General features: G+C 40.6%; 1 protein-coding gene across 1 annotated transcript in view; it reads right to left on the reverse strand.

The window, feature by feature from the left end:
* Positions 1 to 15,738, reverse strand: part of LOC122798565 (transcription elongation factor spt5-like) — a 98,748-nt gene extending 83,010 nt beyond the window's left edge. The window contains exon 1 of the mRNA XM_044067617.1: positions 15,311 to 15,738. Coding sequence (XP_043923552.1) covers positions 15,311 to 15,381 — 71 coding nt within the window. The 5' untranslated portion in view covers positions 15,382 to 15,738. The remainder of the gene's footprint in view (positions 1 to 15,310) is intronic.
* Positions 15,739 to 21,128: the final 5,390 nt, after the last annotated feature.

Genomic DNA, 21,128 nt, shown 5'->3' on the forward strand with positions numbered 1-21,128 from the left:
TTTCATTAATGATGCTACAACATGATTGTTAAAAAGCAAATATAACTGTATGCAAGCATAGGAAAAATACAGCTTCATAAGCTAGGAGTTTCTGCTGTCTCTCAACTGCATTTCTTTTAATATGCAACAAGGGGGGAAAAAAAAGTGTATGAAGTTGAGGCATGTTAGCGATTGTAAAAGTAATTTGTTAGCCTGACTCCTCCAGGCTAGGAGTGCGCTGTTGCTAGGAAAAGTTTGAAACATCCAAGGTCAGAAACTAGACCAAGCAGGTGGGTCATGTATAAGAATGTGTTCAAGTGAAGTCAGAGACGAAAATCACAAAGATGAGGACATTTGCAAAGTTTTCTATTAATCAGAGTTATTGCAATGTAAGAAACGTCTCCCAGCGCCGTAAGAATAAAATTTCTGTTTGCACATCCTAAAAAGTGTTGTTTCTGACTGAAGGCATGCAAGGTAAATTCTTTATTTATGACCAAGTGCGTTGACTATAGGCTTGTATAGCACTGGTAGCTATCTGACCAAAGTCCATGAAGCTTATGCCAACTATCTCTTGCAGCCATCTGACCAAACGTTCTCATTTTATTCGATGTCCTATACGAGGAGTTACTTTGCATATCTGAAAAAAAAAAATCTCACATTCATACATGACAAAGTACGTGTAACTAACAATAAAATAGAAACAGTAAACAGCAGTGGTTACTTGTAGCAACAAAGGACATGGGCAGCATGGTAGACTCATAACTTGGTTCCCTTACCCACAAATGGTGCAACTCTGGAGAATATGTATATTAGAGGGATCTGTGGGGCACAGCCACCCACATCACCCAAGACAGCCTACACAGAATCATTTAAGAAACAGGAGAGTTATTCATAAGACAAAATTTGTCAAAGAGTCAACACTTACAAAGTTGTGAAAGTTCAGAGTGGGTTTATTAAAGTGGTAGTACTGTGGGTGAACAGTCCCTCCAAGGGGTGCAGGAGGACTGGCAAGGTGCACTACTGTTCTCGCTTTGATTTTACTTGTCAGATTATTATTTCACATTTGCTTTGACATTTTCAACAGCTTAAAAGGTACTCCTTGTTCATGTTCGTTTTGTTTTTCAACAAGTGATTCAGAATTATAAAATAGCCTTTTATACATATGCTGCAAACCCAGATTAGTTTGGGGGTGGTGTTAAGACAGAAAGAATGCATTTCATCCACTCTCTGAAACTTTGTAGTGATGGCACAGTGGGATCTTAGATTGCATAACAATGTGATGAGTTGTATAAACAAGCAGAAAAGAAAACACTGTGCCTGTGTTAAACAACTCAGATTTTACAGCTGTGAACTAAATTCAGCTAAAGTATTCTTAAATAATCTCTGAAATTCTTTCTGGCTGGTACCCAAGAAATAGGCTTTACAATTTATCTTCCTGAAGTATTTTGAACACCAGGAACAGGATCATAGAAAGTTACTAGGCTATTGGCCCCAGAGGCCCTTATAAGTCTAGCCAAGAATTTAGCCCATGTTTATACAAGTCAGCACCCAATGCCCCTGTCCAGCAAGGATACGGGTGGAATCCCAAGGATGTATTTTCTGTTTCCCATCCAGTTATCCAGGCTGTGTTTAAAAAAAGGAGTAAAGTGGTAGTCTGCCGACATGGACAGGGAGTCTACTCCACAGATGGGAGTCTCTCTGGGACACACATCTGTCCCACCAACAAGTTCTATTGATGTCACAGACTAGGCTGAGGCCACACACTCGGGTTACTCACATGGAGATTGATTTGCGGATATGCAGCAGTTCCATCAAAGCGGGGTCCGAGACTGCCTTGTATGCCAGACAGATCACCACTGAGGAGTCTGTATGAAACTTGAGTAGAGGGATAGGGTTTTTATTCTGTGTACAGTAGACTTGAGGCCCTGGATTGTCCTGGCGAGGAACCTTTGTGGTCCAGCTGCTGCATGTGCTTTGCAAAGTACATGCCAAACAGGGTGTTGTACTCAATAATGGGCATTATAGGGAATAACACAGATGTTATGACCTCCTTGCCTATGGATGAGATATCCTTAAAAGGTGGGGCATGGAGAAAGCTTTTCATACAATGGGAGCAACATGGTCAAAAGTCAGGTTGCCATCAACCTGGGTGCCCAAATCCCTCACTACTGACTGCGTGCTTAGGATGCTGATAATGTGACAATTTATGGGGACATCACCCCCTCCAGTGGGAATGATGCATTTTTTGGTTTTCAGCTTGAAGCCACATTTCTGGCACCAGTCATTTGTTTGGGTGAAACCCTCTTGGAGGATGTCCACATCACTAGGGGAAATCTGACCGCATCCAGCCATCGGCAAACTGTCAGCCATAGCCCCCTGGTTTTGGCCTGCACGTCAATAAAGTATATCCCAAATAAAGCCCCAAGACTGATCCCTTGGGTACATCACTCGTTAAGGGTCTACTACTTGAGGTAGAAGGGATTCTATCAGTGAGCCAGTTAGCTACCCATCCAGTAACATACGGATTGATGACCGTGTGAGGGATAGTGCTGAAGGCTTTGATCAGGTCAGTAGGCAGTGTGCACCATCTTCCCCTTTCCCATGGCTTTGGTGACGGTCTCAAAGTATTCAACCAAATTTAACAGACATGGCCACCCCCCGACGAAGCCAAAATATGTGGGATCAGGCTAGTTAGGATGATGGGTTTATAATTTCCTGGATTGGTGGACGCTCCACCTTTGCACAAATGGTGGTCCTTCATTCAGCTAGGACAAAGCTGATACTCAGGCTTTGGTTGAATAGGGCACTTAAGGGTGCTGCAAGTTCCTGTCAGAGTTCATGTAGGATGCAGCCTGGGATGTTATCAGGTCCCATGGGGCTGTATTTTTTGCTTTTGTGAGAGCAGGGATGACCTGTTCCCTTGATAAAAGGGGAAGGGGGCAGGTACTGGGAATGTCCCGATTTACTGATTGCCCCCCAGGGGGGGCGAAGACAGATGGATGAAGTTTGATTAATCTGTCACCAGCAAGTTTGCTATGCCTATGGGATTTGTATAGGAGGCATCATTGACCCACTGGTTCTGAACAGACCTGGGTGCTTCCTTTGAGGCTGCAAACATAAGAAGGCCTTATGACTGCCTCGTAGATGTGCCCAATTTAGACTCTAGGTTTGCTTTGGAGGATTTAACTAGTGCTCTTATTTGCTTTTTCAGGCTTAGAAGAGGCTGCTTCCAATTGGGAACCTGCTCCTTCTTGGTCCTGGACAGCAATTTCTCCCTTTGTTATAGAGTTTATTTATTGCAGATAGGATATATATATTTTTTTAGCAATGTGGATCAGTAGTCCATCTTTTCTACAGGCTTACTACTGAAAGCTGACTTACTTGCTGACTGCTTCAAATGTAATAGTGCACCTTGTTACATATTCTCATTAGTCCTTCTCCACCAACAGTAATGCATCCTGCACTGCTCATCTAAGAACATGCACTGGATATAAAAAGTTTACAAACTCCTGTTAAAATGCCAGGTTTTTGCGATATATATTAAAAAAAAAAAAAAAGAGAGAGAGACACCACAATAAGCCATTTCAAAACTTTTCCCACCTTTGTGACCTATAGCCTATACAATCCAAATGAAACGCAAACTGTTAGGGGAAAAAAAAATGTGCAATTCCCAGGGATATATTTTCAATTTCCCATCCAGTTATCCAAGCTGTGCTTAAAAAGGGGTAAAGAGGTGATTTGCTTGATGTGGAGAGGGAGTCTATAAACCTGTTCCGCCAACAAGTCTCGTTGATGTCACAGACCAGGCCGTGTGTGCAGGTTACTCAAGTGGAGCTTGACTTGCGGAAATGCAGCAGTCCCAAAGTGGGGTCCATCATCACCTTGTATGCCAGACAGATCACCTCTGAGGAGTCTGTATGAAACTGAGTAAAAGGAATAGGGCTTTTAGCCAGTGTATAGTAGATGTTTGAGGCCCTGGATTCTCCTGGTGCGGAACCTCTGTGGTCTCTCCAGCATGTGCCTTGCGAGGTGCATGCCAAAAGATGCGTTTTACTCAACACTGGGCCTTATAAGGGAAGAATACAGGGATGTTATGACCTCCTTGTCCCTGGATAAGATACCCTTACTTATGAGGTGGCCCATGTAGAAGGCTTTCCGCACCACGGAAGCAACATGGTGGTCAAAAGTCAGGTCGCCATCAACATGGGTGCCCAAACCCCCCCCCCCCCGACTGATTAACAATGCCCTAAGCACTTAATGTGATAATCTGTGGGGACGTCACTCTCCCCAAAGGGGATGAAAATGCATTTTTTTGGTATTCAGCTTGAGGCCATGTTTCTGGCACCAGTCATTTGCCCGAGTGAGATCTTCTTGGAGAATGTCCACATCACTGGGGAAATTGACAGCACCCAGGTTGCGGTCACCTGCAAACCTGGTCAGCCATAGCCCACTGGTTTTGGCCTGCACCTCAGAAAATTTCCAAACAGGAGGACCCAAGACAGAATCTTGGGGGTACGCCTCTTGTTATGGGTCTACTGCTTGAGGAGGCTTCCCCTCTTTTGACTATGTAGGTTCCATCAGAGCGCCAGTTTGCTACCCATTTGGAAACATATGGATTGACGCCTAGTTGAGAGAGTATCTATTATGGACAGTGTCAAAGCCTTTGACCAGGTCAAGATAGACAGTGTGCATTGTCGTCTCGCCCTTGGCGACTCTCAAAATTGTCAACCAAATTCAGCTGACATGACCTCCACCCTTGAAGCCAAATTGTGGGGGAATCAAGTATTTGGAGGTTGCCAGTGTCCTTGTTAATGAGGTCCATAATAATCCATTCCATGGCCTTGCAGATCAGGCTAGTTAGGCTGATGAGTCTACAATTTCTCAGATCAGTGGACGCTCCACATTTGTGTAAATGGATGTCCTCCACTCCGCTGGAATGAAGCTAATACTCAACCTTTGGTTGAATAGGGTGCCTAATGGTGCTGCAAGTTCCTGCCAGAGTTCACATAGTACGCAGCCTGGGGTATTTGCCTTTGAGAGAATAGTGATGACAATATACCTAGATATATAGGGAAGCAGTCCGGTACTGAAGATGTCCTGATTTACTGATTGGGGGGGGGGGGGAATGGGTAAAGTTTTCAATTAATCCGTCAGCCAGAAAGTTTGCTATTATCTACGGTATTTGTGTATGTGGTGTCCTTGACCACCAGTTCTGAACAGATCTGGGTGCTTCCTTTGAGGTTGCAGACATATGTGAATAAGGCCTTATGACTGTATCTAGTTTATGTCGCCAATCTGGACTTGAAGTTTGCTTTGGGGGATTTTACTACTGCACTTATTTGCTTGTACAGGCTAAGAGACATTGCTTCCAATTGGGTACCTGCTGCTCCTTGGTCTTGGACAGACATTTTTTCCTTTTGTTATAGAGTAAATTTATTGCAGACAGATTTATTCTTCCTTGCGGAGGATGACTTTTTCCTATCTATATAAATGCTCCCACCTTGGTTTGGTGTACTTTTGAATATTGGTGCCGGGTCCTGCAGAGGAGGGGACGGTGAAGCTATTTATGACAGCTTTGTTGTTGCATCATACCAGGGAGATTGATACTATAAGGATGTTGCAGTGGTTACTCATGTTGGTTAATACCAAGTCCAAGATATTATCACCTTTTGAGGGGGTTATCAACTAGCTGCTCAAGGCATTTGCACCGACAGACTCAAGGAATCTCTGGGCATTTGCGTTCTGGCATGAATGGTTCTTCCAGTCTATGTTTGGGAAGTTAAAGTCATCCAGAATCAGGGTAAAGGGTTGAATCTTGATAAGACTCGATCAGGTCCAAATAGGCAGATTGAGCATCTTGAGTCAGATTTGGGGCCAGTAGCTAGCTATGATCTGAATAGGGGTCTTGTCAATGGTTAACTGCACCTGTAGTCTCTCTCGTGAGTCATACTGCTTAACCAGCCTGAAAGTGTGTATGTCTAATGTATACTGAAACTTCACCTCTTTTGGCTTTACTGCCCACAGTTTGGTTTCTGAATGTATGACAGGATGAGTAACCAACTAAGGCTGTGGTGCTCTCCACAGCTTTGAACCAGGTTTCTCTGAATGCACAGATGTCAGCATTTCCAGGATTAGGAATGCTTGCAATGAGTGCAGTTTCATATTTAGACTATCATTTAGCAGCACGACCTTTAATTTGTGTTTTGTTTAAATTTTTATGTTGGCAGTTTTAACCTCATCACTTTTGATAAAAGCACACTATAGGGGAGGCAAGAGTCTTTGCCAGAAATCAACTGAGACTGATGCAGGCCATCTCTGGCAAACCATTGTGGTCTGTCGATCATATCTTCCCAGGCTATCAGGTACTGCATCCCCCAGAAATGACACCAGAAACTAAGCCAACTGTTGCTTCTGTGTGTACGGGAGCATCATTCGGGGTGACAGCAGAATGTCACACAAGGCAGCAACAGATTAATTCCAACATACTGTATTTGGTAAGTACCCAGGAATGGAGGCCGACTCGTACCTAAGGGGAGCACCTCCCATCATCTTCATATGCCACATACCTTCTACTCCCCCCTTTTCCCCCACCAAAAATGCAGCCGTTGCACGATTTCAGAGCCTCAAAGTTGGAAGGCAGTCTGCCCTTAGGAAGGTACTCAACGATACATATTTTGTAATAAAATACCACCGATCCAAGTAGTAAGCGAATTTAAACACTTAGCGCCTCGGCCTGCACAGCCTTCCAAGAGTAAAAACACTACAGAACTGTTTGCTTAAATACAGCATATTGCACAAAACAATCAATTAAGCATACAATTCATATCACATACTTCCAATTACATTCTTTGTTCAGTCCCCAAGGCTCCAAAGTGCCTTACTTTAAAATCAGCAGTATTATTATTATCATTATTATTGTTTATTTAAAGACACACATTCACTTATCCCAACTTGCAATTTTTCCAAGACATAACCACTAAGGGAATCAGGGTTAGAGTTGTGTGCTGTCAAAAAAAGGACTCCCAAGGAAACTAATTTTTTGTCCCTCATATGTTCCTGCAACCAGACTCAAACTCTTATAAAAAAGTTTCCCCCATGTAAAACTTTTTACATCCACATCTTAAATTGTTTTATCATGGTGTGGATGGGAGGAGAAATGGCATAGGAGTTATTCTGAAGGAATAGTATGCGAAGAGTGTTTTGGAGGTGAAAAGGGTGTCGGATAGAGTGATGTATATGAAGCTGGAAATTGATGGCGTAATGATAGTGCATATGCTCCACAAGGTTGGTGTGCAATGGATGAGAAAAAATTTTGGAGTGAATTGGATGAAGTGGTGATGACTGTACCCAAGGGCGAGAGAGTGGTAATTGGAGCAGATTTCAATAGGCATGTTGAAGGGAACAGTGGGGATGAGGAAGTGATGGGTAGGTATGGTGTTAAAGGAATGCAGAAGGTCAGATGGTAGTGGATTTTGCGAAAAGGATGGATATGACTGTAGTGAATACGTATTTTAACAAGAGGGGAGGAGCATAGGGTGACATACAAGAGTGGAGAAAGATGCACACAGGTGGATTATATCTTATGTAGGAGGGCCAGTTTGAAGGAGATTGGAGACTGTAAAGTGGTGACCGGAGAAAGTGTAGTTAGGCAGCAAAGGATGGTGGTTTGTAAGATGACGTTGGTGATCAAGAAGGAGGAGGAGTGCGAGGGCAGCACCGAGGATCAAATGGTGGAAAATGAAAAAGGGTAATTGTGAGGTGGAGTTCAGGGATGAGTTAAGACAGGCACTGGGTGGTAGTGAAGAGTTACCAAATAGCTGGGTAACTACAGCAGAGCTAGTAAGGGAGACAGCTAGAAAGGTGCTTGGTATCACATCGGGACAGAGGAAGGATGACAAGGAGACATGGTGGTGGAATGAGGAAGTACAGAAGAGTATACATGCAAATAAGAAGTGGGATTGTCAGAGAGATGAAGAAAGTAGACGGGAGCATAAGGAGATGAGGTGCATGGCAAAAAGGTGGCGAAGGCTAAGGCATATGAAGAGTTGTATGAAAGGTTGGACACCAAGGAGAGAGAAAAGGACCTGTACCGATTGGCTAGACAGAAGGACAGAGCTAGGAAAGATGTGCAGCAGGTAAAGGTAGTAACGGATAATGAGGGAAACATACTCAAGCGAGGAGATGGAAAGAGTACTTTGAGGGGTTGATGAATGAAGAGAATGAAAGGGAGAGAAGGTTGGATGATGTAGGGATAGTGAATCATGAAGTACAATGGATCAGCAAGGAGGAGTAAGGATAGCTATGAAGAATGGAAAGGATGTTGGCCCAGATGACATACCTGTGGAAGCATGGAGGTGTTTAGGTGAAATGGCAGTGGAATTTTTAACCAGATTGTTTCTTAGAAAGTGAGAGGATGCCAGAGGAATGGAGAAAAAGTGTTTTGGTACCGATTTTTAAGAAAGGGTGATGTGCACAGCTGTAGTAACTACAGAGGGATTAAATTGATCAGTCACAGCATAAAGTTATGGGAAAGAGTAGTGGAAGCTAGGTTAAGAACAGCAGTATGGTTTCATGCCGGGAAAGAGCACTACAGATGCGATGTTTGCTTCGAGAGTGGACGGAGAAGTACAGAAAATGTCAGAAGGAATTACATTGTGTTTTTGTAGACTTAGAGAAAGCATGTAACAGGGTGCCTAGAGAGGAGTTGTGGTATTGTATGAGGAAGTCAGGAGTGTCAGAGAAGTATGTAAGAGTGGTACAGAATATGTACGAGGGTAGTGTGACAGCAGTGAGGTATGCGGTGGAAGTGACTGATGTGTTTAAGGTGGAGGTGGGGTTACATCAAGGATCAGCTCTGAGCCCTTTCTTATTTGCAATGGTGATGGACAGGTTGATAGACGAGATCAGACAAAAGTCCCCATGGACTTTGTTTGCAGATGACATTGTGATCTGTAGTGAGAGTAGGGAACAGGTGGAGACGACCCTGGAGAGATGGAGATATGCTCTAGAGAGAACAGGAATTAAGGTCAGCATGACTAAGACAGAATATATGTGTGTGAATGAGAGGGAGGATAGAATGGTGAGGATGCAAGGAGTAGAGGTGGCAAAGGTGGATGAATTTAAATACTTGGGATAAATAGTTCAGAGGAATGGCGAGTGTGGAAGAGAGGTGAAGAGAGTACAGGCAGGATGGAGTGGGTGGAGAAGAGTGTCAGGATTGATTTGTGACAGACTAGTACCTGTAAGCGTGAAAGGGAAGGTCTACAAGACAGTAGAGACACCAGCTATGTAATATGGGTTGGAGACAGTGGCACTGAAAAAGGCAGGAGTTTGAGCTGGATGTGGCAGAGTTAAAGATGTTAAGATTTGCACTGGGCGTGACGAGGGTGGACAGGATTAGGAATAAGTACATTAGAGGGTCAGCCCAGGTTGGAAGGTTTGGAGACAAAGCCAGAGAGGCAATATTACGTTGGACATGTGCCGAGGAGGGATGCAGAGCATATTGGGGAAAAAGATGCCAAGGATGAAGTTACCAGGTAACAGGAAAAGAAGGCGGCCTAAGATAAGGTTTATGGATGTGGTGAGAGAGAACATGCAGGTGGTTGGTGTGACAGAGCAAGACGCAGACGACAGGAAGAAATGGAAGCAGGTGATCCGCTGTGGCGTCCACTAACGGGAACAGCCAAAAGATGATGATCTCAGTACATACACTAATCCCCTCTGTGTTACAACTGTATTCATGCCTAGCTATAAACTTAATGTAGGTAAGATAGCTATTTACTGACAGATTGAACAACCATCACATGGAACAGTGCCTTTGTTTATGCTTAAGCTCCAACTGACATTAACATCTAGTAAGCAAAATAGATTATGTACCAGAATATCAGACAGCCCTAGCTCTATTACATGCAATACTCACAAAAATCAAGTAGTAGAGAGTTCAAAATGTTATCCCTTAGGAGCATTGGCCATAAGCTACGTGTTTTTTTTTTTAAACTATTTCCTCAGTTATAACATTATAAGTTGTCACTAAGAAAACTTTCTTCTGCTCTCCATTGTTCACAACTGTATTGGTGGATTTATTTCCACCATTATATTTTCCACTAGCACAGGCATAACGAGAATTTCCCTGAGGGTTAACACAATACTTAATGTCCATAACTTTTGTTTATCTTTCCTGACCAGCTGGACATCATACCCTCTTTTGTATTAAAAAAAATTTCTTCTGCCGCAGCTATCTCTAAGTCAGTCAAAGCTCATATCAAGGCTACATACCCTACGAATTCATAAAAATACATTATAAGGCAGTACATTGACCAAATGTTTGGGGTGACAACTGTTCCCATATAAAAATACATTTGTATGTTCAAATTTCATATGGAGCCTAGTTGTAAATCCATCTAAGTTTATATCCAAAAAATTCACTTGTGGGCCAAGCTGTACACCATCAAAGCTTAAGCCCAGTGTTAGATTGTAGGTCATTAAACCCCAGGGACTCTGTCTGGCTTCCTTAACATAAAAAAATAAGATCAATAAATCTAAAATAACTTCTGATCCAAAATAAATCATGTCTATAAAACAAAAAAGGCATCTTCAAGTTTAGCTGTGACAAAATTTGCATACATGGGGGCAAAAGACACCCCCCATGGCAGTGTCCTGTAATTACTGGAAAATGTCTCCCATTAAACAAAAAATATATTTTTCAAACAAAAAACATACCAATCAAAAAAAATGAGACATGGGAGAGCCCCACCCCCAAAATGGAACAAGGCCTGAATCCCTGTTTCGTGCTTAATGTTAGTATATAGACTTTTGACATCCAGAAAGAGCCAAAACATGTCCATATTCCAAATGTTACCCTTTATTTTGTTAAAGAAGCCCTGGCTGTCCCCAATACAAGAGGCTATACTCATAACACATTTCTTAAGATGTTCATGTAACAACACACATTCTTCAAAAAATATCTCTGTGCAGACACTACAGGTCTTCCACTAAGGTTAAACATGTGTACGTTTGGGGTAGACAGTAAAAAACTGCCATGGAGCAGTTTACCACTCCAAACTTGGTTTCCACATCCAACTTTAGTTAGGCCTTTGTCTAACAAAAGTCGGCACTCCTTAACAGCTTCAAAGTAACCAGAAGTCACATTTTCTATAAATTTCCACATTGTTCAAATGTTTGTAACACATCTCTAAATATTGTGTAAAGTGCATGATTTACTATCTGGTTGCCCTTGTCAGATGGTTTTAACCACCCATCTTCTGTCATTCCCAAATTCCAATAGGGCTAGCCATTGTGATTAGTTAAATTAAAAGTTAGGTTAGACGTATTCTCCATACAGGACCAATACAAGCTTTCAACCTCAAAATTAAGAGTAGCAAAAAATCCTTGCATGGTGCCAGTTAGAAAAGGTGGAATAAGAGAGCTTTTAACAGACAGCATCAGTATTCAGTTGGCAATAGGCATTAAAATCAATCTCAAACAAATCTTCCCGAGATGACAGGCATGAATAAAAAGAACAATCCCACTTTCATTACAGTCATTAAACACAACCCCTCCCTCTTGTTTAAAAGTAGCTCATTAAATGTAGTTTTCTACTAAAAGAAAAGATTTCACTTTTAAGTACATGTAATCTCGGTAAAGCAGTTGGTATAAATTTAAGACCAAGACATAACCACATCAGAAATTTCATGTTTGGACAAATTTGACAAGTAAATTATCACAAACTACATCAGCACCAACATTTTTTTCTTTCTGTACTGTCCCTGGCCAAAGTGCCAAGTGTTTCATTAACTTTGCTTACTTCTTGGATCGGTGGTCTTGGTGGTATTTTTTTTTTGTTTTTTCAGTTGTATTTGATACATATTTTGTACCCTGGTTCTCTTAAAGATGCACAGCTCACAAAGTGAGAAAAAACTCCATTTGAAACGAGTGAAACTGCTAACTTTGCTTCAGTGGCGAAATTGAAGTGCATTAACCCACCACAGAGTCTGTGCAGGAATGGGCGTGTCCACAGTGATTGACATGCCGGAGGGCGGGGATTAACAATGTGCCGTGATTGACACGCAATGCAAAATTGCAAATGCAACTGTAAATTCATGTTAAAAAAACAGAGCATTTAGTAAGCACAATAATGACACAAATGGCCTTTCCATTCAAATGTTCCATAAGCATATAAGAATAAGCTTTTATTTAGGCAAAAAGTGAAGTACTGGCCGTGGGTATGTTTTGGCCTTTGAACACTGCTAGACAAAAAAGTAGTTTATTACCATGCATTTTCTGAAACACAAGTAGTCTGAACTCAAATGCCTGTTATTATTTAGTGAATTCAGTTTATACTTACTTAATGAGAGAATCCAGAAAACCACAAATGTTATGCTGAACAGACCAAAAACACAAGGCAAAAAAATCTGGAAAGTTGAGAGGTAACTTTGTTTACATCTTTATTGAATTAGTCTGTGTTTTCTAGTTGCTATGGCGATTGTAATTGGGTTTCAGGTTTTAGCTGTAATACAGCCATCGTTCGTTGTTAGAAATGTTCCTGACTTTTTGGCAAACTGCTTAACGAAACTGCATTTTCATGCAGTAGGATGTTTTTCGGTTAGTGTGATGTTCCTCTTGCAAATGACAGGTTATCACGCTTTCAGTATGTTTATACTTTTGAAGATGTACTATCCCATTATTGGATAACAAAATGAGCCGCAACATTTGGCCTCTGCTGCTGTTGTGTAGAGTCATTATCCCCCCTCCAAAGGGGACAGACAAACAGTCAAAATATAAAAAATATATTGCATTATCTCCATATCTCACTATTACTGCTTTAACAACTGCTTCAGGGCTGACAGCTGTGTGATCATTGAGCCCTGATAACGGAAAAGTACCGTATTGGGTTTGACAGTTCAGTGTGTGTGAAACTTGTGTTGGTGAGCGGTGGACTCAAAATGTTCGCAGGCGGGGTTTGCTACTGCGCATCTGGTGGGTTAATACATTTCAATTTCGCCACTTCCAGTTTAGATAGATTGGTTTTCCTGTAGATGTAATCTAACATCCTCAGCAAGCCCACATCTACTACTTCTGGCAAGTCCCCAAAGCAATACACAAAACATGTAGAAATACAATTCAGATGACTTAAAAACATATTTGTCATGCCAAGACAAAAACACTACCAAACTGTCCAGCAACAAAAGCAAAATTAAATGTTATGATAATCAACCCCATCTCAACCATCTGAAAGTGCACACCCAATTTCTACACATGCACCATAAGTAGAAGTACTTACACACTTTGGTCTTGATGTCAAATACGAATGCAAAGCATTCACCAATACTCTTTATATATAAATGAGTTTAGTGGGCACTCGATGCAATGAAAGCTAGCAAAAATAATGAAAGGTCCAACTTTATAATCCCCATAATAAGAATACAAAACAAATTATATTTTATACAGATCCTAAAGGAGTACTAACATGTTATCATTAAGTCAGAATCCCACATTATGAAGAAAAAAAAAAGTGCCCAAGAAAAACGAAGAGACCTTGCGGGAGGTTTTGTAGGTTGAGGTACAGATCACCTGATTTAACAGCAGACCCGCTGGAACACGTGTTTCAACAAACCCAAAGCAAAAAAGCACCAACTTCCAACAACAATCACTTCAAACAGGGCACAGAAAAAGAGACAGTATTCATGAGATGTACTGCTACAAATGCAACATATCACATAATTAAATACAGGAAAAAAAACATGAGAATGCAGAGACCACAAAGAAACTGTGAAGGACAGCTGTACGAAAGCAGTACATCACTTGAATTCAGTACTCAATTCAATTTATAAGAAAAATACTACTGTCAAGTCTCCAGACTGATCCCAGATTACTCCGATTCGATTCAGCTCCTCAATCATTTTATGAGCAGCTAAAGACTGACACTTTGGCCAGCAAATAGTAGTTGTACTCTGGAAATATATTAACACTGCACAAACCTATGCAGAAAAGTAGGTATACCAACCACAATACCTTTCAAGTCCCTAAATCCTCTTTGGAAACAAAGTAACGATTTGAAGGTTATACAGCCCATACAAGGGATGATCAAAAAATAGATTAGGTCAGTAGGAAGATTCAGCAAGCCAAAATAACTTTAAGTAATGAGTTATTCACCTGGAAAACAGTTGTATGCTACTGTATTAAATTATCCACAGCCACCCTTCCCCAAAAAATAATTGCATTTAATAGATTTTAAAAATGTGACAATTGTGACAAGGAAAACAGGGGTGACTAAGCCACATATGCCAATGTGGACCGTTTACTTTTGCACATTTTCCCTTGAAGGCTGTACAGGTTTATCTTTCTCAATTCCATATCAACCAACTATTCATCACACTGCATTGCATTCTGGAAGATAAACTGCAGGCTGGATGAGATACCTGGCAGTACACACCACCCATCTTCCCAAGGCCACTGTGAAAATTATGCTTACCAAACAAATGTTAACCACTTATCAATTCAGCCACAATTACGTAATTGTTACTTTACACATTATAATCAACTTATATGTTAAGAAATACTGCTTTCCATCATCGTCAGTCACATGAATACAAAATTCATCCTGAACTAAGAATCACAGTTAACCAGGTTAGAATAAACATGGAAAATAGAAAACTGAATCGAACTTACTGAACAAGTACAATTTCACAATGCAATAAGAAAAAAAAATACTAACAAAAAGGCAGGCACTTTTCCTAAATAGTGTGTCCGAGGTTTCGCTCTAAAAACTGCAATTTGGCATATTAAGTTTACAACTATCCTGCCTTAGGATTAAGCTTTTATTCTACAAAGCGCAAGACTTGCAAAAAAGGCACTGTGAATTAATCTCAGTGTTAAGCAATCATTAAAATCTGACGAAACTAGTCTACTTTAGCCACTTTGTTAAAGGGTACCATTTCAAATTAAGAAGCATGGCAGGCAATAAAACGAACCAAGCTAAACGCAACATATACCAACTAGCCAAGTTGAACGCTGTGTAAGAACGAACTACTTCAATAAATCCTTGCAAGATCAGCCAACCTATTCTGCACTGCAACAGCACTTACACAGAAATACAAATTACGACACACCTCCACTATTTATCATCAAGTTTAAGCTTTACTCCCTGAACATTCAGCGTGATCAAGTCATAAAGAGGCCCTTAATGAAAAAGCAACGACTTCTTAATATAGTGTTACTGCGCACACTAAGCAAAAACATCATGATGCATCCCTGTCGCTGTGGATACTACAACTCCATCAGTCCTTACACGTGCGTTTTAAAAAAGGTCAAAGATGCAAAAATAATCACTTACCCATTCTGGTCTCCGTCAGGCAGTCGGGATACTATCTGTGCCTGTTCATCTGCTCCCAACGTGGAGCTCATTTCCTCCTTTTACAGTCCAAGTGATCGTCAGTAGCCAGACAACAGTAAAGAAAAAACGCTGAAATAGAGCGGCAAAAAAGCCAGGCCTACTACGTTCTACCGGGACTGAAACTGATAAGTACTAATACGTGACTCACACTAACCTAAACACTACCTACTCCATTAATATACAACTTCAAATGACTAAATCAACAACATGGAGAAAAAGCGTTGAAAACTACAAACTTCGCTCCCACAAACAGATAATTAAAACATTGCAACTGCTAACCCTGTATAACAGAAAAAGACCCTAGCAAGCATAGCAGGCCGTTTCGTGCGCAGCTGCGTATGTCGTCACTACGCCTAACACGTCTCGACGTTGGTTGGATAAACTGCAAATTCCGAAGGAAGTCACTATCTAAGGAAGTAAGTTGCATTTGGACTAACCGCTACTGATATTAGAGCGGTTAATAACATTTCATGCTGTCTTTGTAGATTTAGCTAAATTTAGGTTGTTTTGGAGTAATCATAACGTGTTGTGCAGGCATACATGAGTAAGCTAATTATCGCGTGTTGAAGGTTTGTAGTCTTACAGCTCACACAAGGATAAAGTTATTTCGATAAAATTTCATGCGGTTCTATAAGCTGCGAAACTGAAGTTCTGTAAAAGTATTCCTGTGTCAGAATGTTATAGAAGTGCTTGTTTTGCTACACGTTAGACGTCTTGAATTTCGTGGAATTTATGTTTTGTTTCGTATGTCCTTCCTAATTGTTTTTTTGCAAATGCTATGCGTATCCGTTTCAGACATTACAAGTACACGCATACCTCTCAAGCGTACCTCATTTGGGCGTCTTAAAAAGTTAATGTTCCTCAAAGTTCCACATTGAAAGACTGTCACACATTCAGTGTTAGGATTTTTTTAAGTGAAATCTATTGTAAATAGAAATGAATCATATTAATTCATTAAAATATCTTCCTTATAAGTAAAACCAGTGTATTTTAACCATCCTATGACCTTCCTACTTGAAGTTGTTAGTAAGCCATTAGTATGTGTTCCACATTTTGCCCAAGTGTTCCACATTATGAGAGCTAGTGCTCCTCATTTTGGAGATGGAAGGTTAAGAGCTATACAAGTGCATGCTAACGTCTAAAAGATGGTAATATTTAAATTCTGCCTCTAATTTTGACAACCGCTTCTCTCTCAAGCACACACACTTGCTTTTTTTTTTTTTTTTTTTTAATCTTGTTTGAGTGCAGTGATAAGTTGAGAGCGATTTGCGCGCAGGAAGGGGCGTGGCCTGCACGATTGACAGGGCAAGCCCGTGTGAGGCTGCGTGCAAAATACGGCTGAGTGACAAATCATGCAAATTATCCAGCGAGCTGTTGAATATTCATTCTGAATATTCCATCTGTTACTGTTTGTTGTCCTCCCCCGCCCCCCCCCCCCCCAATTTTTATTTTTCGATATACAGAAAACACAGTATTGCCGTTCTTGAAATACGGCTATTCCAAGCTAGTTATTGTTTGTCCTTTAATTAAGAGGTGTAAGGACAGGTTCAAGTATTAGTGGGACCGAAGGCCAGTATGTACGCAGTACTTTACACGCACATCCTGATGTTGTGCTTTTAAATTGTTTTTGCAGGGGGAAAAGCCCGCCTGCACCCCCCCCCCCCCCCCGCCTTTCTTATTGAACATGGAAGTCGGTAAATAATGGCACACACTTTAGTTTCAGTTTGCATTCTTTTGAAATGCATGCTGACATAAAACTTGTAAAGCTAGCAACTTTCTATATTCTCCCAATGTTTGGCAGTTTGTCCCCTCCCCCCCCATTTTATCAGGCTTGGTTCAGATTTTGGGAGTTAAAAGATTGCGAGGTATATGTCAGTGTTAACAACTGGAACTGTACGTTAAACGTTACGGTTCCAGGTTTGTACATATCTTAGCTTAGTTACTGCAATCCACTGTCCCCCGAAAATAAATGCAGTAGGACATTACAAATAAAAAAAAATCATATATATCTGCAGACCAACAGAATGACATGGAAAATTCTTTAGCATATAGGGAGTAGCACCGCAAATAAATACTAGATGTCAAACAGCTAAGAAACAGTAATAATCAAAACAATACAAGTAAAGAGATTTGCCATGTGCGTTTTGTACAGAGGACTACAACTCGTTTAGGTGCATGATATATAGAATAGATAACACGCACTTGCAGCAGTGCGTATATTCGACTACACCCTTTTCCATATTCTATTTGGTAACGTTGTGTATCTCGTGTTTATTTACAGTAAGACTAGCAATTGCATGGAAATATACAGTTGTGGGCAGAATGCTATTGTGCATCTGTTGGGGTAATGTTCTAATACAAAACCTCTGTTGGCTATATGTGACATTAATTGGGGAAATTGTGGTAGCATCGTCTCCTCACAGTAAAACGCTGTCCGGTTCAATTCTCAGCTAGAGCGTCTTCTGCGCAGCGTGGAGACTTGCGCGAATGGGCGTACCTTTGTTGAAGGTTGTGCGTCAGGCCTGGCAAGCCGGTACGTAAAAATCAACTGCCAATCATTAGCGGACCGGAGTTCCGCTGTGGCGAACCCTAACCGGGAAAAGCCGAAAGACACATTATAACAACGAATGCGTAATGTGCCCTTCAGTTGTGGAACAGCGAGGAGCATAATAAGGTCACTTGAGATATATGAGTAAAAATACTGGGTTTTCTTCCCATTATTTTTTATCTTTACTTTTGTTTATTGAGCAAAGAAGTTTAGAGCTGTGGCTGAAATGATGTGCAACGGCTGTCAGTGAGAGAGATGCAAAAATACTGGTACGGTTTAGTGCCCTCCATTATCTGTAGGGTTACCACCTGTCCCACTTTACGAGGGATAGTCCCTATTTGGCCAGTTGTGTCCTGACAAAAAAATTGTAAAAATGGCAAATGTCCTGAGATTGTAGGACAACATTATTTCCTATAGTTTATGTAATAGTTGCATAAAACAGTTATTCTGTATCTAAAATACCTAAATGTTATAAGAAACAGAATAAGCAACTAAAACGCTACAAGAATAAGCTTTTATTTAGGCAGAAAAGTTAAGTTCTGTCCTTTGCTCTGACCGTGGGTATGTGTCGGCCTCTAAAATCTGACGTTTGTACCAAAAATGTCCCACTTTGGCCATTTGAAAAGGTGGCAACCCTAATTATCTGTCAGTAATGTTTATGAAAGTAAGTAAGCAATAAAGCTCGACAGGGTGCATCTTAATGTGTAAGTAACACCTACCCAGGGGTATTATGATGCCCGCTACCGCCAGCAGGGGACCTTTACACCCTTGGAAGGGTAGGGTGTTAATTGTGCTTATAGAATGGGCTTTATGTAAAATTGTTTTACTTGTAAGTACTGTATTATTAATTTTTTTTTTAAACATCTTTGATGTGAAATGCTTCCTCCAACACCATTAGTATATACTACAGAAAGTTTGAAACATCGGGTGGAGGAACTGTAAAATAGTTCCTCCACCTGATGTTTCAAACTTTCTGTAGTATATGTTAATAGTGTTGGAGGAGGCATTCTACATAAAAAAAAAAAAATATGTAAAAAAAATAAATAAATAAATACTTTTTTTTTTTAGTAAAATACAACAATTTTAGAGAGAGACCATTTTCTTTCTCGCTCATACACAGTCTCCTGCTTTCACACACCCAGTCTACTCTAGTTTCATACTTGTCTCACACAATTCGCATAACAATCCAGACAAAGCCAAAAATAATGTGGGGGACAAATCCCGGAAAATAGGTATAAATTTAAATATTGGTCTTATAAAACTGAACAATTTGCTAGAATGAAAAAGGTCTTGTATTAAAGTGCATTTTCTGAAGGATATAAAGACTGACTCAAATGCCTGTCATTATTTATTAAATTCACTCTTCACAGATTTGGAATAAAACGTCAGAAAACCACAGATTTTGTGAGGAACAGACAGAAAAAAAAGAGGCAAAAATCTGAGCATTCTGCAAAATTTTGGACAGTTGAGAGCTATGCACACACTACCTCTGTGTATCTGTCTATCACACACAGCCTCCTCTGTTTTCATACACACAATCACTCACTCGGGCAGTCAGAAACATAAAAACACATACACCCTCTTTTTCTGTCCCCCCCCCTACACTTTCTAAACAGAATTGCTTGCTGCTTAGTGAATGTAAAGTAATGACGGCCGTTATTTTTTTTGCAGTGTGAGATCCATGGCAGCTTGATATGCTGCTGTGAAGCAGTGGACTTGTTTTTCAGTGGGCATTACTTGTATATTAATACCCTGCTGGAGAACATTCATTCTCCACTCGGGGTGTTGATGTACAGTTCGCCCATTCTCTAATATACATTAGAGAATGGGCTGTCTGTAGATCGCAAAAGCAACACAGATTTCACACTGAAAAATTTTAATGTAAAATTCAAACTGTCTAAGCGCCTCGGCCACCACAGCCTTCAATGAGTACAAATCCGTGTTGTTTTTGTGACTTTTTAGTATTTTTTAAGACTATTTTGCTGTTTCTTGTTGCTTTTGTCTGTAGATTGCATCCTGATTAAAGAACAAACTTTCTGCAGCAGGGTATTCATATACAAATAATGCCTGCTGAAAAACGAGTCCATCACTTCCTGGCAGCATATCAAGCTGCAGTGGAGCTCCAACAGAAAAAAAAAACGAATGGGCACCATTATTTCACACTCACTAAGCAGCGCTTCTACTGTTTAGTGAGTGTAAAAAAAAAAAATTAAAGAAACTGTGTTTGTGTATGCTTGCATGTGAGTGAAAGTGAGATCAGTTAATCGAGCCATTGTTTTACACCAGCTAAGCAGTGTTTTTGCTGTTTAGTGAGTGAAAAAAATAGAAAAAAGTGTATAAATGTTTCTGTCTCTGTGTGAATGCATGCATGAAAGCAGAAGTGTGTGTGTGTGTGTGTGTGTGTGTGTGTGTGTGTGTGTGTGTGTGTGAGAGAAAGTGAACAGTGAGATCAATCGAACTATTATTTTGCACTCACCAAGCACTGGTTTTGTTGTTTAGCAAGTGTAAAGTAAAAAAAAGAAAAGATACTTAAAATAACAGTGTGTCTGAGAGTGAAAGTGCATGCGTAGATGAAGTGTGTGTGTGGGTGTCAGGTGGCAGGGACTGAGATTGCCTTGCAGGTGAGTCACAGATCACCCCTGAGCAATCTGTATAATACCGACTACATTGATAGTGATTTGAGCCTGTCTGCATAGGACAGGTGTTTGAGACCATGGATTCTCTTTGTGGGGTATTTCAGTGGCCTTTCCAGTTGGTGCAGTTGTTTGGGAGAGGTACATAATCAAACTTGGCTTTGTACTCAATTATTGGTCTAGTGAGGGAGGAAAATAAACACCCCATGCGTCTTCAGGTAAGTGACCACAATTGAATATTTATTTCTGCAGTAAGTCTGTTTATAGTTAGTGCTGTTATACTTTTACTGTTGTACACATTTTCAGTCAATAGACAAAGCAGTTAGATGTATACATTACTTTTAGTAGTAAGTAAATTATAGTTGTGTTGCTTCAGTAGTAGTGTTTATTGATGTCTCTAGAATTACTACAATATTGTATTTAGTTCAATATTTATTGCCCTGAGCTAACATACTGAATACCCGATGAATATTCATAATGACTTTTCCATGAATCTTCTGTAATATTCGTACCCATCACCGGGTGGTGGGCGGGGTTGGGCAGGCCTTGCTACTGCCCATCCTGGGGGGGGGGGACT

This window comes from Protopterus annectens, chromosome 3.part1, assembly GCF_019279795.1.
Source record: "Protopterus annectens isolate FY-2018-M chromosome 3.part1, PAN1.0, whole genome shotgun sequence".
NCBI lineage: Eukaryota > Metazoa > Chordata > Ceratodontiformes > Protopteridae > Protopterus > Protopterus annectens.